We start from the raw sequence: 23858 nt of genomic DNA on the forward strand, positions 1-23858 counted from the left end.
ATTTCCTGTATTTCAACTTCCTTCCTAGACTTTCTCCCCCACCTTGCTGTATCCTGTGATCTAAATTACTGGTTGCAATTAAAGCGTCCTCTGTACCTTAGTCCTGCCTGAGAAGCAGCATGTCCTTGGTAAATGCAAAGGAGTGAGAAACTGGAAACTCAGACTGGTAAATCTTGGATTTAGCTTTTGTAACTGTATTTTAATACTTCCCAATAATTGCTGAAGCTCCCCATAAAATAATCTCTGCATAGTCCTAAAATGGAATTGAATGCCTTAGAAGAAAAGAGGAGAAGAGCTCTTATCTGTACTTTTAGTTACATTTTTATTTATTTCCCTTCTTCCTCTGGCGTGGGAGGATGAATAGGCAGGGAAGAAGATACAGATTTGCAAAGGCAAGGAGTGCTAAAGAGCGTCGTTTTTTTTCATCAGCTTTTAAAAGCCAGACTGTAATCATAAATTCCCTGATAGCTGGAGCATGCAGAAGTCGTCTTTAAGCCTACAAGTGACAGGCTGCTGTTGCTTTTCAAACTTCAGATTTCTTTTTTTTTTTTTTTTTTTTTTTTTGTAAGACACAACTTTGATCTGGTTCCTTTGTAATGCTCTGCAGAGCGCCGGGGCCGCTGCGCTCGCTGGCTGCAGGGCTGCAAGTGAACTTTCTTGGCAAGAGCCATCTGGAGACCTCAAAGAACAGATTAACTTGTCCAGAATTGATGTGATCTTTGAAGAAGCTGCCCTTGCCTAGAACATATGTGATTAGCCTGACATTGGCAGTGATGAAGCTGAGATGCACAGCAGCATCGGAGTACCCAGAGTAATTGGGGAAGAGTTTTAAGTGGAGCAACCCCAACGATCTGCAATCAAATTATCAGCTAAATCCCTAATTTTATCCTCTTGAGCAGATTTTGCATCTTTAGTGCAGGTTAAATCCAGTCAGGAGTAAAGATTTTCGGCTTTGCATCTTCTTAGGCTTTCTGTTCTTAGCTCCAAAGCGTTCCCATGATGATGGGTTGGGGAACGCTGTGCACACTTTGGGACATTTCTAACAAGTTTTATGCTCAGTGTGGTGCAACTTTTGTGATGGTTGTTGGCACCATGGATTGGAAACAGAGACTTTTCTGTTCAGGTGGTGGATTAATGTAGTCTTGTAAGTCAGACTTGGTGGTGAATACTGTTGTAATCCCTTGTTTAAAGGTGACCCTGCCTTTTGGACACTTGTCAGCAAGTGCTGTTTAGATAATGCTGAAGGGGTTTACTTCAGCACGTGCATCATAAGCTTAACATGTGCAGCTTTTAATTTGATTGACTGGTTGTGATCATGGAATGTGGATTTGCGTGAGGGATGTGACAGTCACCTGCTTGTTGGTAGATGTAAGTGTGGGGAGGAAGAGAGCGCTGATAGTGCCTGGCCAGCTGGAGGCTCAGTGGCCTGTCATTCTGGAAGGATTTTTTACTGCTTGGATGAAAGTATGTGACTTTTCAAATGGAAAAAATTATTTTTTTCCACACTGAATAAGTGGGACATGTCAAAATAATGAGCTGGAAGGACGTCTCAGCATTAGACTGTGTCCTTCCAATCATGAAGGCAAAATGACCGGAGACACCAAATAAGAGTAGTGCTTAGTGCTGATTTCTTGGAAATAGTCATCTTCAGAAGCACAGGACTGTAAAAGTTTGAACTATGTTGTCAGAAGCTGGTGTGAAGAAGCAGGGTGGGAGCACAGAGACCAGGTAACTGGGTCCTGATGAGTTGCAGCCCTGATCTGTGATCTCTGGGTACCATCCCTCAGCCCAAACACCACCCACCAAAAGAGGAAGGAAGGAGTTGTGTCCTGCTGGAGGGAGGGCACTGCAGCTGCTCCTTCTGCCACTGGCTGTGGTCTCTCACCACTGAGAGATCTGGAGTTTCTGCAGAGACTATTTTGGGGTGTCCTTCCCCGGGACTTTTCCAACATCCCCACAGCTCCTGCAGATTGGAGAGCTTGGAGCTTTCTGAGGCAGCTCATGAAGTTGGGGTGATTATCAGCTGCCTCATGGCACCATGAGAAATCCCAGAAAACAGGATTTCTCCCATGTTAAAAACAAGCTGCTCACTGAAACACTGGTGACCAAAGGTTCAGGCAATGTCGTGGGAGGAAATCTTCTGGAAGAGCTGCTTGGGGACAACACGTTGGGTTTTGTGGTTGTCAGCTTCATGAGTCTTTTATCTCTTTAATCTCGATCTGGTGTCTCAAACAGGTGCTTCCTTGGTAGTGCAGAGGTTTGGAGATGCCCCTCATGCCATCAGGGAGTTTGGAGGTGCCCTTATCTCAGGGTCATGCAAGTGGGGGACCCTCACAAGAGGGTGACTGCCAGCCTGCCTGCATCCTATCACAGCTTCAGTTCCTTGGAGTAAAAATTTTCTCCCAGAAAATGTCATTGTCATAAAAATTCAGTGCTGGAGCTGGAGGAGGCAGTAGCAATGAAAACTGATGGATTGATCAGCTTCCACGTTAAACTGGGAGCTGTTCCAGCCACACTGGAACTGCGAGCAGGCTTGGGAAGACCGTGTCTTTCAACCTGCCAATAGAGTGTTGTGCAACTTATTCCCTCCAGTGGAAATTTAAATTCTACAGAAATTAGTTGCCTAGAGGCGGCCTTTACATCTTCAAGGAAGTTTCCTTCTTGCCTCAGTCGGTTTCTTTCCCATGCTTGATGAAGAGCATCGGTGAAGGAGGTTCGTAACTGGTGAGAACCGAAGGGAGTGCCGTGTGGATTTGGCTTTGGGGGCAGGATCACTGAGATCTTCCTCCCACTGTGGATGCTGAAGGTGATGCAATTCTCCCCCCCGAGCATGCCAGCCCTGTGGTTTTTTGCGTAGAGCAAATAGTAGCATGTGTGGCAAAAGGGGGGGACTTTGCATCTTTGATTTAAAATTGAAATAGCCATCGGGGGGAGTTGTGTGAGGGAGACTGTGGATCCCAGGCTGGAAGGAAAAGGGTGCCCTTAGGGATTCACGATGCAGTGGGAACTCCAGGTAGGGCAAGAGGACCGAAGAGGACCTCACCTCTCCTCTCACTCACATTGAAGCTCCAAAATCTCACAGTGCTGATGTCCAGAGTGCTGCATGCTGGTCTTGGATGCAGTAATGGGAGATTTGGGAACGGGATGCAGCCAAGACAACATGCAAAACAAACCCCAAACAGGTAGAAGGAAGATACCTGTTGGTTTTCTGCAGCAGTTTTGGCCCTTGTCAGCATTACCAGAATGTACAGTGATCAGTGGAGGGCTTTATGCAAAGAGAAGGCAGCTGGTCAGGCTGACTTACTCAGGTCGCTGTGATCTCTGTTATAATTGTTCCCTATGTGATTATTTTGAGGGTTGAGCAACTGAGAGCCGCAGAAGAGACGTGCAGCTTTATTTCTATGATGTGTGAAATGTTCTGTGTTCATTTCAAAAACGCTCATTACTCTTTCTGTCTTAAAAAATAAAATAAAATTCCAGAAGTCTGCAGGAATTTTTGTGAAGTATTAACTTTAAATATTCACCTTTCCTTTTATCGCCCTTATCAGTGCATAGAGCTCGGTATGTGAGGATTTTAGCTGACATTTCAAATCGCTCTGAGTGTGCCTGAATCCCTTTTAAAGCAGCCTCCCCTCCCAGATCAGAAGTGACCAGGGTTTTTTTTGCTAGACTCCATGTTCCTTTAATGTTTTCCTCCTAATAGATGTTGAAAGCGTTCTTCACAAAACATTCAAATAGTGATATGAGCCAGCTGAAGAGAGTTGTCAGGGAGAGGGAACATTAGGAGAAGGATTGAATACAGATGGATTCCTCAAAAGTAATGTAACCTGTTATGATTGCTTTGAAATCCTATACCCTTTCCATCTCCTTACGCTTAGCAAAAGTTTACATTTGCATTGATGTATTAGAGGCAGAACTAAAATGGAAGTAATCCCTGTTGTATACACGCTTAAGTGTGTAATTTTAGCTAAATACAACACTTGTGACCAAACCTGCGTTGTCAGTGGGAAACCCACAGCCCTGGATTGCTGCGGGAGAACCAATCCATCCTGACTCTTCTGGAGGGGCCAGGGACCACCCAGCACCCATCTGCTCGCTCTCAGTTCCTTCAGCCAGCCCGCTTCCACACCCAGCAACCTTTCTGCTGTTCTCCCTTTGTATCAGCAGATACAAAGGAGAAATGGATTGAGCTGTGCGTTTTATTCTCTTTATCGTAGTTCTTTCTTAAAATACCGCTGCAATAATCCGTGCCTCTTGCAGAGAGTCCTAGCAGAAGGTCCACTAGAAGAAGTTGGTGCTGTGTTTTAATTGGGTTGCCCAAAAAGCATCCTTCTCTTTGCCCGCAGGGAAGGCCTGAGCTATCCGTCACTCCTGCCTCAATTTAAGAGGTTGTCTCAGCCTCCATCACGCAGCTGTCATGTCGGATTTGACAGGAGGGTTGCACTGCACAGCACTCCTTTAATGCTCACAACTGACCGTTCTGCAGGGGGAGAGCTGGTGAAGGGGCCTGGTTGAGTTTCCACTTATTATACCTCGCTTTTTAGGTTGAACTTGTTCAAATTATTTCCTGTGTTTGCCCTAGAAAGCTGTTCTGAAATCTGATGGAATATAGTAAGAAGTTTGCTCCAGTGCAGATTGGCAGTGACAGGCAGAAAGTTTGTATGCTACAAGTTCTGTGGTGACTCACCATCCCAAGGCAGCTGTAAACGTTCATCCCCAACTGACTCTGCATTGCACCCGAGCATGGACAAACCTCACAAGGCTCTCTTTTCCTCAGGCAACCATGAAAAGGCTCGGCTGGCTCAGTTTTGAATGCTCTTTGCACCAGGCAACTTCATCATCCAAGGAGAGACAGCTTGGAGTTTTGGTCGATTTGTGGCAAACAAAATACTAGTTTTCTCTTTGTGAGAATAGGAGAGTAATTTGTTTCTAACTGACCCCATAGTGGGCCTGAAGCAATATGATTCTTCTTGTTGGCCGGTGAGCATCCATGACCCCTGGAATTACAAGGAGAATAGGTTGTGTGTGGAGGAGCTGAAGGGCAGGTGAATAGGAGCTGAGTGAGCGGTGTGGTGGCTGAAGGCTGTAGCCCTGTCCAGTTCAGGTTTTTTGAGATACTTTGGTATTGCTTCCCTCCTGCTACACCATGTGCCATATTATACATCTAGCTTTCCAAAAACCTCCACCTTCAATGGGTTCTCCACCAGTCCTAGTTCCTGTAGTGTCTGTCCTGCCTTTATACTCCGAACAAACAGGCACAAACTGCCAACGTTTCCCTTTGTCTTCCTCACTTCTGGGGCCTCCATCTGTGCCTTTCTCATGGCTTTCCTTGCCTTATCCAAATGTAAACTCGTCAGGGCAGGGGCTGTTTTCTGTTGTCTGTGGGACTTTGACCACTGCAGTTGAGCCAGAAACGCTGTTCACGGCAGAAAGGGGAAGTGCACGTTGCGTGATGTGCCCTCCATGGAGATGTTTGCTCAGGGCCCATTGCAAACCACATCAACCAGATGCCAGTTACTGAGTTACCAAATAAAAGATCATGCTGATGAGGTAGCTCTGTGATCTGAATTAAAACAGGACTCTGATTTTCAGAGCTTGGAAAACCCAGGAATTCATCAGCCCTAAGATACCTTACAAATGCTGCTCTTCATGCCGAGGGGAGGGTAGGGAGAGCCTGATGTGTGGTTGAACATTTCAGCTTGTTCCTCCTTCTGGCAAATTGCAAAATGACTTGCAGTGAGAACAAGTTGCCTGCGTGGCCTGTCTGTCCTGCAGGGCAGCAGAGCTGGGGGCACATTGGCAGCAGGAGCTTTTCTGTGGCAGAGTTAGTGTGAAGGAGTTCTTGCCTACTTGGTTCACAGGCTGCTTCACCATCAGTGCAGGTCTCCTCCCGAGCAAGGAACTGAGCAAGGCAGCCTCTCTTCCTGACATTTTGCTGAAGAGAAGGAGCCTGGCCTGGATGTGTACTTGAATCAACAAGGCGTGAGTTGTGTACAGTCTAACCTCTGTAGATCCACGAGCAGATTGTCCACTGGAAAAGTCAGTGTAGATTACATGGTCCTTCCTGATGGAATTTGCAAGTATGTGGTGTACCTGAGTGTGAGATTGGAGGTCAGCTTTAGGTGCTGCGTCGTGAGCAACAGCTTTTCCTCGCTTCACCTCCCTCCCTTGGCAAACACGTTGGAGTAAAGAGGGATGTTAAAGTAAGCACAGAATGGGTGAGCTGTGCTACACATCCCTCCCTCCTGGAAGAGTAGAAGCCTGTTCTGACTAAGAGAAATGCTGTCTTACTACCTAGATATTGCTTTTAGATGCTCATGTAATGACAATGCTGAGCAGCTAGCCCATGTACACCATAAATCCTGATGGAAACTGGAGTTCTTCCACGCAGTCATGTTGCCTCCCTTCTTTATCTCTACCAGTATCATCTTCATTACACTATGAATTCCCTTCTTCTTCCATTGTGAGTCAGATTTTTCATGGTTCTATCAGGGTAACTGGGTGTGAACACAACCTATTCTGTAGCCTGTCACCGACGCTGGGACTCCAGGCAGAGTCCTCCTGCCTGGTCATGCAGAATATGGCCAAGGTTATGCCCTTCTAATCTGACTGTGGGTTTTTTTGCAGGCATGGGTCGTGGAGAGAGCCTGTTAACCCTTACTATGTCAACACGGGCTACGCTTTGGCCCCGGCGACCAGTGCCAACGACAGCGAGCAGCAGAGCATGTCCAGCGATGCCGACACCATGTCGCTGACAGACAGCAGCGTGTAAGTACCTCCAACCTGCTGGGGCAGTGCCATGTTTGTCTCTTCAGCAGCGGCGCTGATGTTGTGTTGTTCTGGGAGAGGCCTTGCCACAGCTGGGGTTGGGGGATGGTATCTGAATAGAACCACGGTCATGATCACTCTCACTTTCTCTTCAGTTGTTTTGTCACTGTGGAGGATGCTCAGCCTTGCCAGTCTTGGGAACCTTTGCAGCATAAAATACTCGGAGTGAACTAAGATATAAATGATGCTCAGTGGGAGTTTCTGCAGTGTTTCTTGCCAGGTGCAAGAAGAATTTGCTTTGTAGTCAGTGATTTGTGCTACAGTATCTTCTGAATGTCAGACAGAGCTTTCTAATTGCCTGGATGCTTCTCTTGAGTCAGGTTTTATGCTGCCAAACTCACAGGATCGCAGAATGGGTAAGGTTGGATGAGACCACAGTGGGTCAACCTGCTCAAGCAGGGTCATCGCAGAGCACATGGCACCAGATTGTGTCCAGACAGCTCCTGAATATCTCCAGTGAGGAGACTCCACACTCTCTCTGGACAGTCTGTTCCAGTGCTTGGTCACCCCCACGGTAAAGAAATTCTTTCTCATATTCGAGGGAACTTCCTGTGCATCACTTTCTGCCCGTTGCCTCTTGTCCTGTCGCTCAGCACACAGAGCAGGGCCTGGTCTATCTCTGACACCTCCCTGCAGACACTGACAGACATGGATGAGGTTCCCTCTCAGTGTCTCTTCTCAAGGCTGAGCAGCCTCAGCTCCCTCAGCTTTTCCTCATGAGAGAGATGCTCCAGTCCCTTCATCATCTTTGTTGCCCTCCACTCGACCGGCTCCGGGAGCTCCACATCTCCAGAGCAGACCAGAACTGGACACAGATGTTACTCCAGATGGAGCAATCTGCTCAATCTGCGATTGCTCTTCAGTAGGATTGGTGACTGACCAGTCCTAGTTTGTCTGGTGCCCACTGTGCTTTAACACAACTTGTGCCAATAAGACCCAGACAAATCTTTTCTGCTTTTTTCTCTTCCTGCCCCTAAGGACAGCACTCTGTATCTCACCCATGAGACTCCTTCCTGAAAGACGGTCTGCAAAGGGACAAAGAAAGGGGTTTTGAGATTTCATTGTGACTGCATCTCTGTGATAGAGAAAAAAAACGATTTGGGGGAAAATATTCACTGTTTGGTCTGGTTTTTAGTAGTGCAAATGCAAAGTGTCTTTCTGTAGAGTAGAAACCCTTTGATTCTTCAGGTGAAAGACGACAGGTTTACAGAATTAGGAGAGGGTTTTATTAATGGCAGTGCTGTAAACACAGAATCCTCCAAGAGGCTCGTTTAGTGTCACTGTGAATGTCAGGAGCTGTCAGACCTTGTTGGAGAAACTTTCCAGCCTGTGCCATAGAAGTTGTTAATGGGTGTTGCAACAGTTCCCCACCTGCCCTCGGTTCCTACAGTGGGACAGTGGTGAGGGGGTTTCTGTGTCTGGGGTGGTGGGGCAGGAATGTCTGTTTTGTCTCTGGCTCCATGTAGGAGCAGCTGTGAGTCCATTCTGCACCCTGACACCAGCTCCTCGCTCCTTATCCATGTCATGCTGCAAAATGGAGGAGGCAGACCTGGTCCAAAGGGGCCTGGGAAGAGGAGCATGCCCCCAGGACAGAACACTGTGGAGGACCACTAATTAAAGGCTCCATTTGATACAAATCCAGCTGCTCTGCCACATGGTTCTGCAGTTCTTCATATTCATCAATTTGTAAGGAGGAGTGCTCTGAAACTAGCAGGGGTCTTGTAAGTTCTTGCTATCAGGAGAGACAGATGTAAGAACTCTTCAAAATTAATTAGCTTTTAGCACTTCCTTTTCCACTTGTCCAGCAGGCTCATGGGGCTGCACTGATGGTTATGCCTGCGATAAGTAGTGATCATTTATGCCAGAGTTCTTCACCCTTCTGATTTTTATTTCAGTAGCCATAGTTTGTTTCTTTTACAGGCAGAATAATTTCTGATTGGCCACCCTATGCTCCTTTTTTCCTTTAGGCATTTTATTCTTCCTGTGCTCACCATAGTCTGCTTCTAGGACTTTAATTACCACCACTACACGTGCTGCCTTCTGCTACTAATTAACCCAGTCTTAATGGTTCATTTTAAGTAAGACTTGAACACCGTAAGGGTAAAACCTGTGATCTTTCTTTCTCTGCATCTCAAACTGGATGCTTGCAGAATGATCCCCAAACTGGGATTCTGGATGTACAGCCTTGACCTTTGGCTTTACAAAGGCTCTGCCTGTTTTCAGAGCACTTGCTCTTCATTACAAGCTTTCAGACTCCGGTACCAGATTTTATTCGGTTTCTACATGGCATTGCTGAACCTATCTGCCTCCCGAGTTTCAAAGGAATTTTTGCAGAACTGCTCAAGGCAGCAAAAATGAAGAACAACCAGATGAAGTTAAAGAAGGGACTCCTGCTGCTTGACAAGACTTACATGTCTCCGTGCTTTGAATTCAGGCCTCCTCTGAGGAAAGTGGCAATAAAAGCCTCATTTGCTGATGAGTGAGGTTCTTCCCTCTGTGTGCTGTTTACATACGGCACTCATGCTTAATAATGAAGAAATCTGGCTTGTGCTCCAGGGCAGCACATGAGTGGGGTGTGATCCCAAGGCGAAGACCTGAGTGATGCTCTACCTGTCTGGGCTCCTGAGCTGGGGCGAAGGGAGGCAGGCACAGACTTTTTGGGAGTACCCAGCCCACCAAAGGGGTTGTAAAGCTGTGATACCAGCTACAAACCTGAAAGACCAGCTTTCAACAGGATGTCTTTCTGGCAAATGTTATTGAAATGGGTTGAATTTATGTAACGAATATATTATCAGTCCCTGTCGGAGTACTTCGCTTTTTGAGTAGCTTGAAAAACATCGCTCTTAAACGCCTGCGTTCCGCTGATTATTTTTCAGTCTTCCTGTGTCATAGGAATTCCTCTGCCCTGGTAGGCAAAACAGCTCCGGTCCTCTCTGCTGAAACCTGTTTTTACAATCAGCAGGGCAGCTGTGTTGTTTTAGCTGGTGTGTGTGGAGGCAAGGTCTGGGGAGGACACGGTGAGAGGCTTGGGCGAGCTCTGGCCCGGCAGTGCCGCGGCCACAGGTGGGGCCGAGTCGTTCGCTGCTGGTGTTCAGTGGAGGGTCTTTGGGGCTCTGCCTCCCCCTGGGCTGCTCAGAGCCTGCCCCAGTCTTTCAGCAGCATTTCCAGCACAGTCCTAAACTGCTCTTGCTGTCCTAAACTGCTCCTCCATGCAGATAACCCCGCATGGACTAGGCAGCCTGCAGGTAGGAGGGGGTGTCACAACAGAGATGCTTGAGGCAAGTTAAAGCAACTGTAGGTAGGAAGGCAACAGGCAGCAGCTGAAATGCATTAAATTGACATATGATGTTGCAATTCAGATGCAGAAATGCCTTAGGTCCATATCTATCTTGATTTCTACAAGAGCTTACATGGTAAACAAGAGGTAATGTCTCCTCTTTAGCCCTGTGTTGTGCTCCAGCTAAACAATACTCCTTTCTCTGGGTCTTATCATGTGTCCTGGCTTATCTTGGTTGGGAGACAGCTTTGCCTTCCCCCAAGGCGCTTGGGAAGCCCTCAGTGCCCGTGGGCTTGGCCAGAGGGATGCTCCTTCCTCCCCACTTCCAGTCAAACCTGCTCCAGAGTGAGGATGGCCATTCTCTGGAGCAAAGGGGTTGAGGACAGTGGTTATTCCTTCAAAAGCCTTGCAAATTAAATGTTATTCCTTGGATGACTGACCTTTAACCAGAACGCCTGGTGATTTTCCCATGGGGCTACTTTTATGTGAACGGTCTCTTGGGTGATGGAGGTGCCTTGGTAAGAGTAACTGGTAGAAAATACCAGTTTCACTGTGGATTTGTTTCCCCTCTGTCCTGTGGTCAGTGGTCCAGAATTACCCTGACTTCTGCTATATTTTAACAAATTCAACAGCTTTTTACTTTAAAAGGTCCTAAGTGATGATTTCCAATGTTAGGTGTAATGGTTGGGTTTGGAGGCTGTCTACAGAGGAGCAAAGACAGCTCTTCTTGGAAGAATCCAGCTGCAGAGGCTCTTGCCAGGTCAGTTTGGAGAGGGGAGGAAGCCTCCACATTTCCCCAACAGCAAACCAATTGCATTGTCATTAAATAAACTATAGAAATACTCCTCTTCCCTCGTTGCACTTCAGCACTGAGTTTTCTGGTGCTGAAGAAAATCACGTGGTGAAACAAGGAAAAACAGTTTGAGAAAGTTTTACTTTAAAAGTAGATGTGCTCTAAAAAAGTTTTGATTTTTATATATATATATATATATATATATATATATATATATAAAATTTCTCTCTATCTATTGAAAATATCTCAAAGCAAGCTACCTGACAAAAGGAAAACAAAAGTACGGTATTGGTTTTCCTTGCTTTCCCCCCATCTATTGAATAAGGTTTTGTTGGGATAAAATTAAAGTGCTTATCTTTGAATTTGCTTCCTCTGGTTGAGTTGGCACAGTACATTGAACGAAGGAATGTTCCAAGTTCAGAGGTGGCATTGGGGAATCTAGTTAAAATGACATCAAAGGCAGCACAGCGGGGCTGAACATGTGTTTGAAGCCGGATAGATTAGAGGCCATTATCAGCCTTTCGCTACTGTGCTGGGAACAAAAGTCGCTCTTTCCGCTGAGACTGCTGCTGGGGAGAATTAAAAAAAAAAAAAAAAAGAGAGAGAGAGAGAGAAAGAAAGAAAAATTGCACTTTCTAACATAATGCCGCTCTCCCCGCGAATGGCCGCGCGGCTTTAGCGTGTGAGTTGTGTTCTGGCGCCCGGGTTTTGTGCAGTGGTTAAGCTGAAATGTTGTCTATTGATGCCGACCAGCGATGGCTAAAATAATCCCCCTGGCTTTTGTTTCTCCTCTAAAAACTGCCAGTTGTTTTGTTGCCATTAATCCAGAAAAAGCCACTTCGCGATGCGGTGAAACTCTGTAACCGTTGTGAGTCTTTAAGTTCAGATGGAGGCTTGTCATTAAAGAAAATGAGGCCTAATGAACACTGCAGTAACCCCTGTTGGTACAGCAGCGTGTGGGGAAATTGCCCAGCTCCTGAGCCGTGTCACTGTGGGCACAGGGAAGGTGGCGCTCCCAACACGCTCTTCCTCCTCCCGCATTACCTGCAGCCACTCTCCAGAGCTGTAATTAGCCTGGCTCATTTTCCCTTCTCTCGTTTGTCTTCCTACTAAAAAAGCACTTGTCATTAATCACGGGTTTTATTTTGGTTTAATGGTGTTTCATTTTGAATGCCTGGGTTGGTGCATGAAAATATGCTCTGCTTGTGTAATTCGGTGGCGATTCTGCCCGCACCAACATTTCCAGCACGATGGGAATGGGAATGAGAGCTGATGGTGGCCGTCCTCACACAGGCTGCTGCTTGAAACTCAGTAGGTTTGCAGGCAAAACACCACAGTAGATTGTGTTTCTCTTGCCAAATGGCATCTTGGCTTTAAAAATGTGCTGGTGAAACTGTTTGGATTTTTTGGAGAAGCAGCTGGGGAGGGGGGTAGGTGCTAAAGACATTTGGCTTGTTCAAACATCTTGTTGTTGTGAGATGTGTGAGGACTGGCTTAGAGGGGTGCAGGGTTGGCAGACGATGCCTGTACATGGAAGTTATTTGGTACTTGAGATTTACCCAATCCCTCCATTCATTTCCACCCACTTCTGTGGCACTACAGTATTTTCTTCTACTGAATCAGAGAAATGTGAAAAATAAAAAAGGAAAGCTCAAAATTGCCAAGCTTCAGGCTGGCATTTGTTTTTGCATTTGTTGATTTTTCCCCAGAAATAGCCCAATGTCACCAGGGGGTGGGTCTGTGTCCTTTCATGACTGGGTTCCACTCACCTTTATGCCCCAGGGTGTGAGCAGGGTGGTGGCAATGGTGAGAACAAAAATGTGTTTCTTTCATTTGCCTGAAGTCATGCTCAGCCTCTGATGCTTTGCCTTGGGGGGTGCTTAGTAAAGCCTGGTGCCTCTGACCTGCTGACACCCTGTTGCTGGCACCCATGTGTATACCCAGGCTCATGGCAGAGCCACGGACCACACTGCCAGTCTGTCAGGACCAAGGATTGTGGCCACCACCGTCTCCTCCCCCTGCGGAGACCTCCCTCACCAGCTCTTTCAGCACAGGCACAGACCCAGATGGAGCTGGTTCAGTTAGTTGGGTGTCACTGCCCATGGCATCCCTTCCTAACCTCGTCCAGCCTCCTCTGGGGAGAGAGGGCTGTGTTCTTCCCCACAGTGACTTCAGTATCAAGCCCATAATTTCAGTCTGAGCTAGAGCTTGCTTTGGGAGCAGTGGAGCCTACCCCTTTGCTTTGATAAGCCATTTGAGAAGCTGTCACGCTCTCTTAAAAATATATACCTTGTTCCCTGACCAAGTTCCCCTTGGAGTAGATGCTCACTGAGCTCCCACTCCTCCTTCTCCCCCCTCTCCTAGCCTGCCCTGTGGTTTCATGTGTGCATTACAGGCTCTTTAGAGAAAGCAACCAACTATAAAAGGTACCAGGATGCAGTCCAAGTCCCTCTCCCTGCCCTCTGCCTTGGGCAGCAGTTGCAGGAGTCCTGCCTTGCTCTGCTCCCGGTGGATGCCGTGTAAGTCCCCCCAGCCCCCAGGGCCGGAGTGGTGTTGGTGTGGGACGAGCATCGTTCCCCACGCAGACTCCTCTTGCTCTGGGCATGCAAAGCCTTCCTCGAACATAAAGGGGTTTCCTACCTGCCACTCTGTGTCAGCGAGGCGTGAGAGACAGAAACGTGTCGGAGAAAGGCACTAAAGCGGGGCCTGTTGTTGTTTTATTCCGGCAGAGATGGGATCCCACCGTACAGACTCCGAAAGCAGCATCGCAGAGAGATGCAAGAAAGTGCCAAAGCAAATGGACGCGTGCCACTACCTCACATTCCTGTAAGTAGCACTATCTCCTTCCCAGAGGTAAATATGCAAAATATGTGAGATCTAGAGTGGGCAGTTGCTCTGCTTGTGCTGGAGTTTAACCCCCTTTAGGGCTGAATTAATTTTAAGGTGGACAGTTTGCTAAGAAAGGACTCGGGGAGCCTTCTGCCAAACTCACCATCCCGGGCTGCCCAAAACACAGCATTTTTCTTCACCATTCAGCTGGCTGTTCCTCCTGGATGAGAATGGCAGCACTGGCTGGCATTTACCTGCAAGCAGGTTATTGTGCTCTCAGGTGAGCTGGAGGTGTTTGTGGAAGGTGTAGGAAGCTGTTGGCCGTGGAGGCTGATGTCAGCCAAGGTCAGTGGGGGAGAAATGCAACAGTCCCCAGCAGTATTTCTGCGCTGAGCAGCCAAAGGGAGCTGTAACATGTTCTCAAGGACTCAGGAAAGCTCACCTGGGGTTACAAGGCTTGAGAGCTAAGAAAGTTGCAGGCCAAAGTATCTCATTTGTCTGACACTCGGTTGCTCCAGGTAAGCAAACAGCTTTTGGAAGATGAGCGCGACTGCCAGGGCTCTGCATCCCCATCTGCGGCTCTGCTTGTTATTGTTTTCTTTTTGTGAGATGTTACAGGTGACATTTAGTATCTAGTAGGGAATAAAGGTGCTTCTTTCCCCTTTGGACAGCTGGACTCCAGCACAAATCAAATAAGGAGAAAAAAAAAGCCTCCATCTGCTTTTTCCAGAAGTGCCTTCAAACTTGACGCAGCTGTTCTCATCCTGCCTGCTCAAAGCAGCACAATACCAGCAGAAATACACCCTTGTTTTAATCTGATTTAAAAAAAGAAAAAAAAAAAAAACACACCAAAACCACCACTCTTTGTTTTGCCTTTTAAATTAGATTATTTTCCTTAGATTTAAGAGGGTCTCCTGTGCTTTGATCACTGGGTTGACAATAAAAGCCCTGGCTGTGGACGCTCATAGCCATCCTTGCTCAGTCACCTCTCTTTTCACACAGTTGCTTTCACAGTGTGGTTGCTGTTGAAAAGGCTGGCTGGGTGCCTTTTTATTTCACTTGATGCCATTTTTACTGTAAGCATGGCTTTGTTAGAGTTGAAGTTTGAAAGCTTGGCCTTTATTTTTTGTTGTTATTGTTGTTGCTGTTCCCCAACAGTGGGAACTACTGAGTGAATATTCTCTGACTTCAAAGCTTGTCAGTGGCTTTACCTTTTGGATAAAAATAATAGTGGCTTTCTGTTAATGGTGTGCACTGGCAATGGCTCGATGAACTGCAGGTTATAAACTCAGAGTTTGGAGCATTAAATATGTATAGTGAGTTCTGCTTTAACGAACTTCCATCTGCCAAACATTTCTTTTGTTGAACTGAATAAGTGTCATTCCAGCAGCAGTTCCTTGCAGGCTAATTAGTTTTACTTAGCATTAAATTTTATCGACCTTTTTGGAAACCAGTTTAAAAAGGAAGGGGGGGGAGGGGGGAACAAGGTTTAAATTGGCCACCTGCTGCTTATAAATTTTTATATTATCCTATTTACCTACACAGTCTTTTAGAATTACATATTCTTCCTAAACTACACACAGATGCTTCAACAAGGATTTTTCTGTGAAACATCCACAGTTCCCATTAGGTTCTGCACTGTAATTTTAAGTCCCAGGAAAAAAAGCATCTTGACACATATTTATATGGGAGCAGAGGACTGAGAAGTCGAGTTAGTTCTAGTCTTTCTCCAGGGAATAAAAGTTTAGTTCAGCCACTCTGGCACCTCCTGCCCGCCAATTACTGACACAGAATTGGCATCGACTTCAGAGAGGCACTGCTCTGCCCTTGCTTATCAATCAGCCAAGAAAGGAGAAGGTAATTAGACAATGTGTTTTGACAACACCAGTGTGAAATGTTATAAAGTTACTCTTTAAAATTCACCTCTAACTACACGCTGATTGAATTAAAGGGCCCCAATTAGCAAGGAGCCATGCAAATGTTCCTTCAAGTGTTGCTTTCCGAGGCCGCTGGTTGGGCTGTCCCACAGCCCGTGGCTAAAGCAGGCTGAACCCAGGGCTGAGCTGCTTTTTGATGTGTGGCAGTGACGAAATCACAACCTTTGAGTGAAGGTCTTTCTGGACTCATATCTTCCCAGTGTAGCCAGAGTCCATGCTGATAGTGCCTGCAGAATGCACGGCATGTTTTCCTACTGATAATAGAGAACCTCCTACTTCCGAAAGTCATTTCAGGAGTCCTTTACAGACCTTACTGTTCCCTGACAAATGAGTTACGGGGCTATTATGCAAAATTCTGAAAGGACTTCTCTTGCTTTTAATAGCAGCACTTGTAGTTAGGTCCAGCAGCTATAAACTGCAGTGATTATATGTTCATAGGAGACTGCTCACCAGTTCCAACAGCCGTGCCGCCTCCGAGTAACGACAGCATGTGCTGGGTATGTGGGATGCCCTGCTCTGCAGCAGGAGTTGTGTGGATGGCTGTGATCTGCATCTTCCACACTTACCAGCTCACCAGCGCTCTAAGTTTGGAAAAGTTGTGTTCTGTGAAGTGGCGCTCTGCCCAGGAATGCAGTGGGTGCCTGTGTTGTGCCTCTGGCAGGAACCCATTACACAGTGAGTGAGTGTTGCTTTCATGCGGTTTTCCATCTCTGGGATTTAAGCAGAGTCTTGGAGCACCAAGGAAGGAAAGAGCAAGCAAATTCCCAAAGGAAGGGAGAAAGCCCAGAGACTGCAGGGCCAGGGCTGTACCTGTAAATACCCTGTATTTACCCCGGCTTTGGCATTCATCCATTCCCAGGAGAGGATGGGAGATCCTCCTTTTCCACAGCAAATTCAGAAAATCCATCCTCAAGCATTAAGACTCAGGATTTGGTTGGTTGGTTTGTTTAACTGCAAGAAGAAGCCATTTTGTGACGCTGTTGCTGTAGCTCGATGATCGGGCGGGAGCTCTCCTGTCCTGCCCCGCAATCAAGGATGCTGCAGGGTGGCTTCTGCAGCGTTCTGGAGAAGGATGTGAGTGACCACTCTGCTGTGCTGCACGAGTGGGGAGCACACAGGAGGAGCCTGCTCTCGTGCTGCCTGGATAACTGCAGCTGAATGAGATTTCTGCTCCTGCGAGCTGGGAACCTGCTTGGAATTCTCATCGGCTGTTTTACGCCGTTTCCCTCAAATGCCTTGCAGCAGTGGGGACTCCTTGCTAATCCCTGAATACTGCTGAAGTGAATGCTGAAATCCAGTATCTGTGAGCCCTGCCACAAGTGTTTCTGGTATGGAAACACCGTTTATCTCTTAAAAACTTACCTCACAGAGGAATGTATCAATCTAAGAGATAAGGAGGTTCAGAAGTTCTTTGCTTGTGGCTTTTCTACCCTGATGTCTTTTCATTTCCAAGACTGACTTGTGATCTAACATCAGCCCCTCAGGCATCACGGAGGCATCAAACCTCCTGTAGAAGAGGGAGATTTACCAGCACAGAATTCCTTGGCCTGTTCAGATCTTCGAGAAATGGTTCAGCCCAACCCGTGGATCCTGGGGCTGGTTAGGGACCTCTACCCAATATAATTTTGGAAGATTGCCTGTTTTATCTCAGAGCAGTTGAGGTTGAATCTTCCCAAGGGGAACCTGCAAACTGCAGTGAGATTCTTCCCTTTCACCCTTTTCACGTACGGATCATGGCAGAACCACACGTTTTGGATGCTGGTGTGTTCTGATGTGCAACTTGGTCCTCAAACCCCAGTTTCTGGAGGGGGGGTGAAATCCATCAAAACCCAGACCTGCACCTACCTCATGGAGCAAAATCCACGCAATTCCCACTCTTATCTGCTCCAAGAAAAGAAGGAGAAAATGTGAGAGCTGAGTGGAACTACTGGAGAGCTTGGGACTCTCACATGTTCTTAGCAGGCTGCTTCTTCCCTAAGGTACCAGAGCATCAGGCATTTCAGGTGTCAAGGACATTGTTCTGGTGATAGGTACCCAAGAACTCCTTCAAAGCTGTCACGAGGAAAGATTGCTCCATCCAGACCAGTTCAAGCAATTTCTTTTTTGGCAGTCCACCTGGCATTCAGCCTCCCATCTGTTGTCCTCTACAGCCTCCTCATCTCAGTGTGGTTTGGTTCTGGACAGACCTATCTAACTAATCGCATTAAATAGAAGTAGGTAGGTCATTAAATAAAACAATAGAGAAAACAACTATAAATAAACAGTTCTTTAAAATCAAGAACTTCCTTTCTGAATTGTTGATTCAGAACGTCCAGAGATCTCATTCTGGTGCAGGCTGGAGGGCTGGATCCTCCTAAACCTTGCTGCATCCTTGACTATGAACAAAAGCATTTGTAGCCCCTTCTAATTTCAGAAGAATTACCAGCTTATTTACGACTCCCTTGGCAGGACTCTGGATGCCATTGGGAATGTAGAGGCAGGTTCAGAATCCTGAAACCCTGAAGGATCCTGCTCTGGGCACATGCTCAGCCTGTCTGGCTGTTGATGGAGCATGTATCCCATGTTTCTCTTTGGAAGAGAACATACAACTGGTATCTATGGGGTGAAGTGAGGTTCATTCCAACTGCACTCAGGTGCTGAGGGAGACCCTTGCAGAGATGGCTGCACAGAGGGGGCTGTGTTTGCACCCTCCAACAGGCTGCTGAGGCCCTCTGCGAGCTGTTGTGCTGAGTGGGAAGCTCCAAGGACAGGGCAGTGGGTTTTGCAGGTGCAGCAGCTTTTTGAAAGACAGAGGAAAATTGGTTCGTCCTAAAGATTCTTGGGTTCGATTACTGTAAGTTCTGTAGTTGATCTTCAGTCATCTCCAGACTTTGAGAGCCTGTGGATAAACATGCTGAGGTATTAGTTTTAAAAGACCAGAATCATCTCATCATGAGTTCCCTGGATACAGCAGTGATTCCAGATGTCTTCAGATCCTCATCAGAGACAGAGCTGTGGTCCTTAAGCACTGCTGGGCCTGCAGGGAAGCATCTTCCTGTGGCAGGACTTGCGTACTCAGTTTTCCAAACAGCCTTTGCACCCACTCTTGCCAGAGGCTCAGGAGAGGCTTTGGTTCGGGATGCTGCATTGCATCAGGGACCATGAAATTAAAGAGAAATCCTTTCCCAGTCGTGCTCCTCTGTGGTAGCTGCAACAGGGAGACCTGAGACTGTAACTGCTGAGCTCGGAGCTGTCTCTCATTAGGCTCATTAGGTGTCTAACGGAGCAGGGCTCGGTGCCGCTGTCGTGTAAACAACCGCAGGGAGAGCTGGCCTGTCTGAGGTGGCAGGAGGGAGGGAACACGTCACCCCACAGGTCGTGACTTGTCAGGCAAGAGAGAGATTTAAATCCCTCCTTGGGAACTGCTGGTGCAGCCTCACGAGGTGCATGGAGGTGGTCGTGGGTTTGGGGTTTCTGAAGAAAGCCAGAAGTGCTCCCCTGGGCTATGCCAGGGAACAGAGAGACATCACTTGGATCATGGAAGCTCCTCAGGGAGTAAGAGAGCAGGAACCAGCCCTGCTACATCTTCCCCCTTGCTGGGCCATGTCTGGACAGTGCAAAGATGAAGCATGCTGCCTCAGCCCCTGTGCCAGCATTTCAAGACTAAACATTTTCGTTGGTGAAAATCTTTACCTGCTGTTTTGGTTTTTTTTTTAATTTCATTTGCAGAGCTGGAGGTCCTGGTGGCAGCAAAGATGTCATCCCAGGGTGGGAGCCACCTGGTAGGTCACACATGTCGTGCCCTCTCCGGTGGCTCCACCCATGGATGAAGGGATGGCTGGTGGAGGCTGTTCCCAGCTCGGATGGGTCACTGGGATTGAGATTTGCTGGCAGGGTCAGGAAGTCCAATTCCTCTTGGCAAACAAAACAAGCAGTGCTTTAACTGGGACCTCTGCAACCCAACTGGGGTGTCATGAAGATGCCTTCAGCTCCTTGGTGCTGGCTTTCTTCCCTGCCTTCCTCTCAGCCACTGGCAGGGACAGCAAAGCCAATACGATTTGCATACTTCTGACAGGTTTTGAGGCAGAGCAGTATTTTAGTCTTTTGCTTTGATCTTTTGGCCGGTCTGGGATAAATTCGGGTGGTCTCTCATCCTCCTTTAAAGTTTTCAAGCTCCATGTCTGCTTCTGATGCTGCATTTGTTCTTTTGCTGTGAGTTATGTCTTCACATTGTCTTATCTCTGGTCCTATAGAGTGTACATTTCCCTCGTGTTGGTATTGAAACATTTGAATGCAGGGTTTTGTGCTGCTGAATTCTCCAACTATTTTTCCTCCAAATTAAATTTTTATCTCTGCTGTGTCATTTCATTGTTTCTAATATTTTAACAAAATAACGCAGAAGGGATGAAAATGAGGGGGGAAATACAGCAGCTGAGAGCTTCATACTTCACAAACTTCTTATCCCAGAGCTCAGGAATTTCAGGACAAAGTAACTCAGCATAAGGAATCGAGAATGCCCTTGAACTGCCATAAATATTCATTTATTCACCCAGAGCAAGCAGTAAAATGGCATCTGTGCTTGTAAGGGTGCTGTATTGATAAAGCCAGCAGGGAATCGTGGCATGGCTCTGAAGAGCTGAGATACAATCCTACGGGATCTTCCAGGAGGAGAGGATGCTTTGTGGGAATAGGGGCCCTTTTGTAGGGGTTGGCTGGCGTACACTGATCCTCCTGGGATAAGCTGAGTGAGTGTGCACCAGAGTCCTCCTTTCTATCCAAGTGAAAGCATAACTGCTATGAACAGGATTTTTGAGCGGCTGAGAGGTCTGTACGTCCCTTTCCCACCCTTTGAGACCAGGATATTCCTGTTGACCCTGTGTCCATTGGGAGAAAACCAAGCACATCCATCCCTAAGTGGAATTTGGTGCCAAAAAAACCCTGTTGAATTGTGGCTCCAGAAAACCTTTTCCTTACGTGGGGGAGGTGTGTGGAGCTGGTGCCAGCCAGGGAGCTCGTGGAGGTGGCTCAGCTTCCAGCCCCCAGGTCCTGGGCTGCACCTCAGTACCTGCCAGCCTGTCCTCCCTCCGCTCCCCACCGGAACGACCGGCATTTCCAGTTATCAAAGCCTCCCAAATAAACGTGGGATTTTTCAGGCACCGTGTGCTAACCCCTGGTGTGCTCTCCCTGCAGCGTACGTACCGAATGCCAAAGGATATCCACGTGGAACCAGAGAAGTTTGCTGCAGAACTGATCAACCGTCTGGAGGAAGTACAGAAGGAACGTGAAGCAGAGGAGAAATTGGAGGAGCGCCTTAAACGCGTTCGAGCGGTCAGTAACTTCCCTGCCTCCTCTGCCAGCCTGGGAGGCTGCTCTGTACCACAGGGAGATTTCAGCTGCTGTGGAAGCAACTGGAGTGACCAGTTCCCTGCTCCACTGCCGTGGTCAGCACTTGCATGGGGCTCTTGGAGGCTCCTGTGGCCCCAGGAGGCTTTCACGGTGCTGTTCCCCCATCCGTGCAGGGCTCTGTGAGCCCCAGTGCTCCCTCCCTGTTTAAGATACCAGCCATGGCACAGCAGTGCCCACTTCTGCCATAAGTTAGGGGCTGTGGTTGCTCTCCATCACCTTCTTTGGCACCCTGACTCTCCTGACTTAGTGAGTAGTCCCTTCCATGCGAGGATGAGGACTGTGTAACAGGAGTTCACCTTTCACACCGTATTTTTTCTTCTGAGACACTCCATCTCGTGCTGGGGACACAGGAGAGATTTCAGAGGAAACTGTGGTGTTACTGAATGTCACTGGTGTCAGTGTAACTGCAGCCCTGCGTGATGAAATTGTGGGTCTCTGCAGTTAATAGCAACCTGCAGCTCTCCCTTAAAGCAGAGGTGGTGGTGCCTGGCTTGATTGGCTCTGTGCTTTCAGGGAACTTGAGCCCCTGGGACTCCAGCAAAGAACCTTCAGCCCCACTGGAGTACGTTAAAATGTTCATCTAGTAGCTCTTTAAACAAAAAAAGAGCTGTAGGTTGTGGTGTGCGATTTAAATCCCATCTGCATTTCAAATGTAGAGAACTGAGGAAGGCAGAAGGATCTGTAAGGCCCCCTCCAGCTCCAGGCATTTTCCAGCAAGCTCCCCATCCAGCCAGAACAGGCCATAGAGGTGCTGTTTTGTGATTAGATTCCTGTTCTTCTGGAACTGCACTATTGTCCTGTCTGGTGACTGTTGCTTTCTAGACAAAGCCCATGTAACCAGCAGCATTTTCTGCTAAGTCCTAGAGTTTTCTTCCTTCTCATCCTGTGGCTCTGTTGCAGCCCCCACCTGTACTGAACTACATTATTCCAGCCCTCTGCCTCCTTGAAGAAGGTACCAGTAGCAATACCATAAAATCAGCAAATAGCTATGTGCCAGAGAATATATTTCAGTCTATTTAAACACATTTTTGTGTGACTTAATCTATTTTTAAGCCCAGGACTCCCACTAATGCTATATATTAAACCTCTTTGCTGTCTCCAGAATGTATTTCATTGACTGGCTGGCATCTGGCATTAACCATTCAGGAAAAACTCAGAGTAAGCAATTGTAGCTTTTTTAGGTCAGCACTTAAGGTGCAGGAGCTGCTGGTATCAGCAAGAGGGAGAGCTGGAATCCTGATAGATCACAGGGCTTTTTTCTATGACCTGAACACCAGACTACAGGGTAACCTCTTCCTGGGTCTGCATGGCTCACTGCACAGCAGCACAGGGAAAACCACGAGTGTTAGTCACACCAGGTAGTTATCAGCTTAGCAGAGAGGCTGGAAATGTTTTGCAAAAGCTGGGAAGAAGGAATTTTTCTCCTCCATACTGAGCTGCCTGCAGGTTCCTTTTCAAAGCCACATCATGCAGTAACATCGAGAGGAGGCATCTGATTTGAAACCAAATGCCTTTTACTGAAAGGACTGACAGATTTCTGTTTTACCAAAAAAAACAAACTCTGAATTAATTAATCAATTACTCTGAGCAGTGTGAGAGAGAATTAGAGGATATTGTTTTTTCCCATATTATTGAGACACTTCAGCCTCGTGTCCATGCAGGGAAGCTGCAGTGTCGTATACAGATGAGTATCAGATCATACAGATCACTCTGTCTGAACTGAGCACATGGAAAATAAGGCAGGGGAAGCAAAGCCACCGCTGAGATCCTCACTATTTGAATATAAAACATTGCCTGGCTAGAGAGGGAAATGGTTTGCATGATGATGGAACAGGCACTGGTGCTTAGCAGAGCTGCTTTGCCTTCCCAACCAGCAGCAGGTCAGGATTGGGTGGGACTGGGAGAAGGCAGAGGAGGTTTGCAGCGAGGTATTGCTTGCCCATAGCTCATCAGTGCAGCTCTCAGCCTCCTAATTCAAAGGGAAGGGCACCCCCAGCCTTGCTGGAGAGTAAAAATAGCTCAGCAGACAGTCAGCAAAGTTGGAGCTGCATCTCTGGCAGCCGCTGCCTTGGGAGCTGGAGGAAGAGCTTTCTGGCAATATTATGTCAACAAAGCACCATCTAGTGGTTATGGGACCCGGGGTTCCCGCCCTCCCAGAGGCTCTGCTCACTGCCAGGCTGTGCCCAGCTCATTGCTAGGCTTTGCCCAGCTCTGTTCCAAGCTCTGCCCAGCTCACCACAGTGAGATGCCAGAACACAGCTCCAGAGCCCACACCACACATGTAGTTTTTTCACTGCAGATTGAGAGGGTGAAAAGATTCAGCACAGTTGATACCTGTAGCCTTGACTGGAACCTTTGCCCAGCTCAGGGAGAGATGACAGCGTGTGATAGGCACCCCAACTCCTTCATTGCTGCCATTGTCTCACTGTTGGGGCTCTCCTACCTGATGTGAGGCTGAGACCAGTGCTGTGGGTGATCCCCAGGGCCTGCCTGCACATCACCCTCCCCAGCACCACCTGCTCCTGCCTGTGGTCCTGCTTGGGGTCCAGATCTGCTCAGTGACACAAATGAGCTGAACTCAGGTGGACAGAGAGAGCCAAGGCATCCCTTTCCTCCCCTTAGCCCACCCTGAATTCAGTCTTGAAGCAAAAGTCCTCATTACATGGAAAATGCAGTTCCAGGCAGCCAGAGGATTTCCCAAATTCCAGGCACCCAGTTTGGCTGGACCACCCTGCTCTGGTGTGACAGCACTGCCAGAGCTCTGGCTCTGAGCAGAAAGGTCATGCTGCTGTTCCTCAGGGAATATTGT

At 47.6% G+C, this 23858-nt stretch overlaps 1 protein-coding gene across 4 annotated transcripts in view; it reads left to right on the forward strand.

Annotated features, from left to right (window-relative positions):
- AXIN1 (axin 1) overlaps positions 1 to 23858 on the forward strand; it is a 74641-nt gene that overhangs the window by 38854 nt on the left and 11929 nt on the right. For all 4 annotated transcript variants that reach the window (XM_027882797.1, XM_027882800.1, XM_027882798.1 and 1 more), the window contains 3 exons: positions 6628 to 6768; positions 13628 to 13724; positions 20834 to 20971. In XM_027882797.1, coding sequence (XP_027738598.1) covers positions 6628 to 6768; positions 13628 to 13724; positions 20834 to 20971 — 376 coding nt within the window. The remainder of the gene's footprint in view (positions 1 to 6627; positions 6769 to 13627; positions 13725 to 20833; positions 20972 to 23858) is intronic.

Source organism: Empidonax traillii, unplaced genomic scaffold, assembly GCF_003031625.1.
Source record: "Empidonax traillii isolate 1590-97213 ecotype Southwest subspecies unplaced genomic scaffold, ASM303162v1 scaffold111:size2041728, whole genome shotgun sequence".
Taxonomy (NCBI): domain Eukaryota; kingdom Metazoa; phylum Chordata; class Aves; order Passeriformes; family Tyrannidae; genus Empidonax; species Empidonax traillii.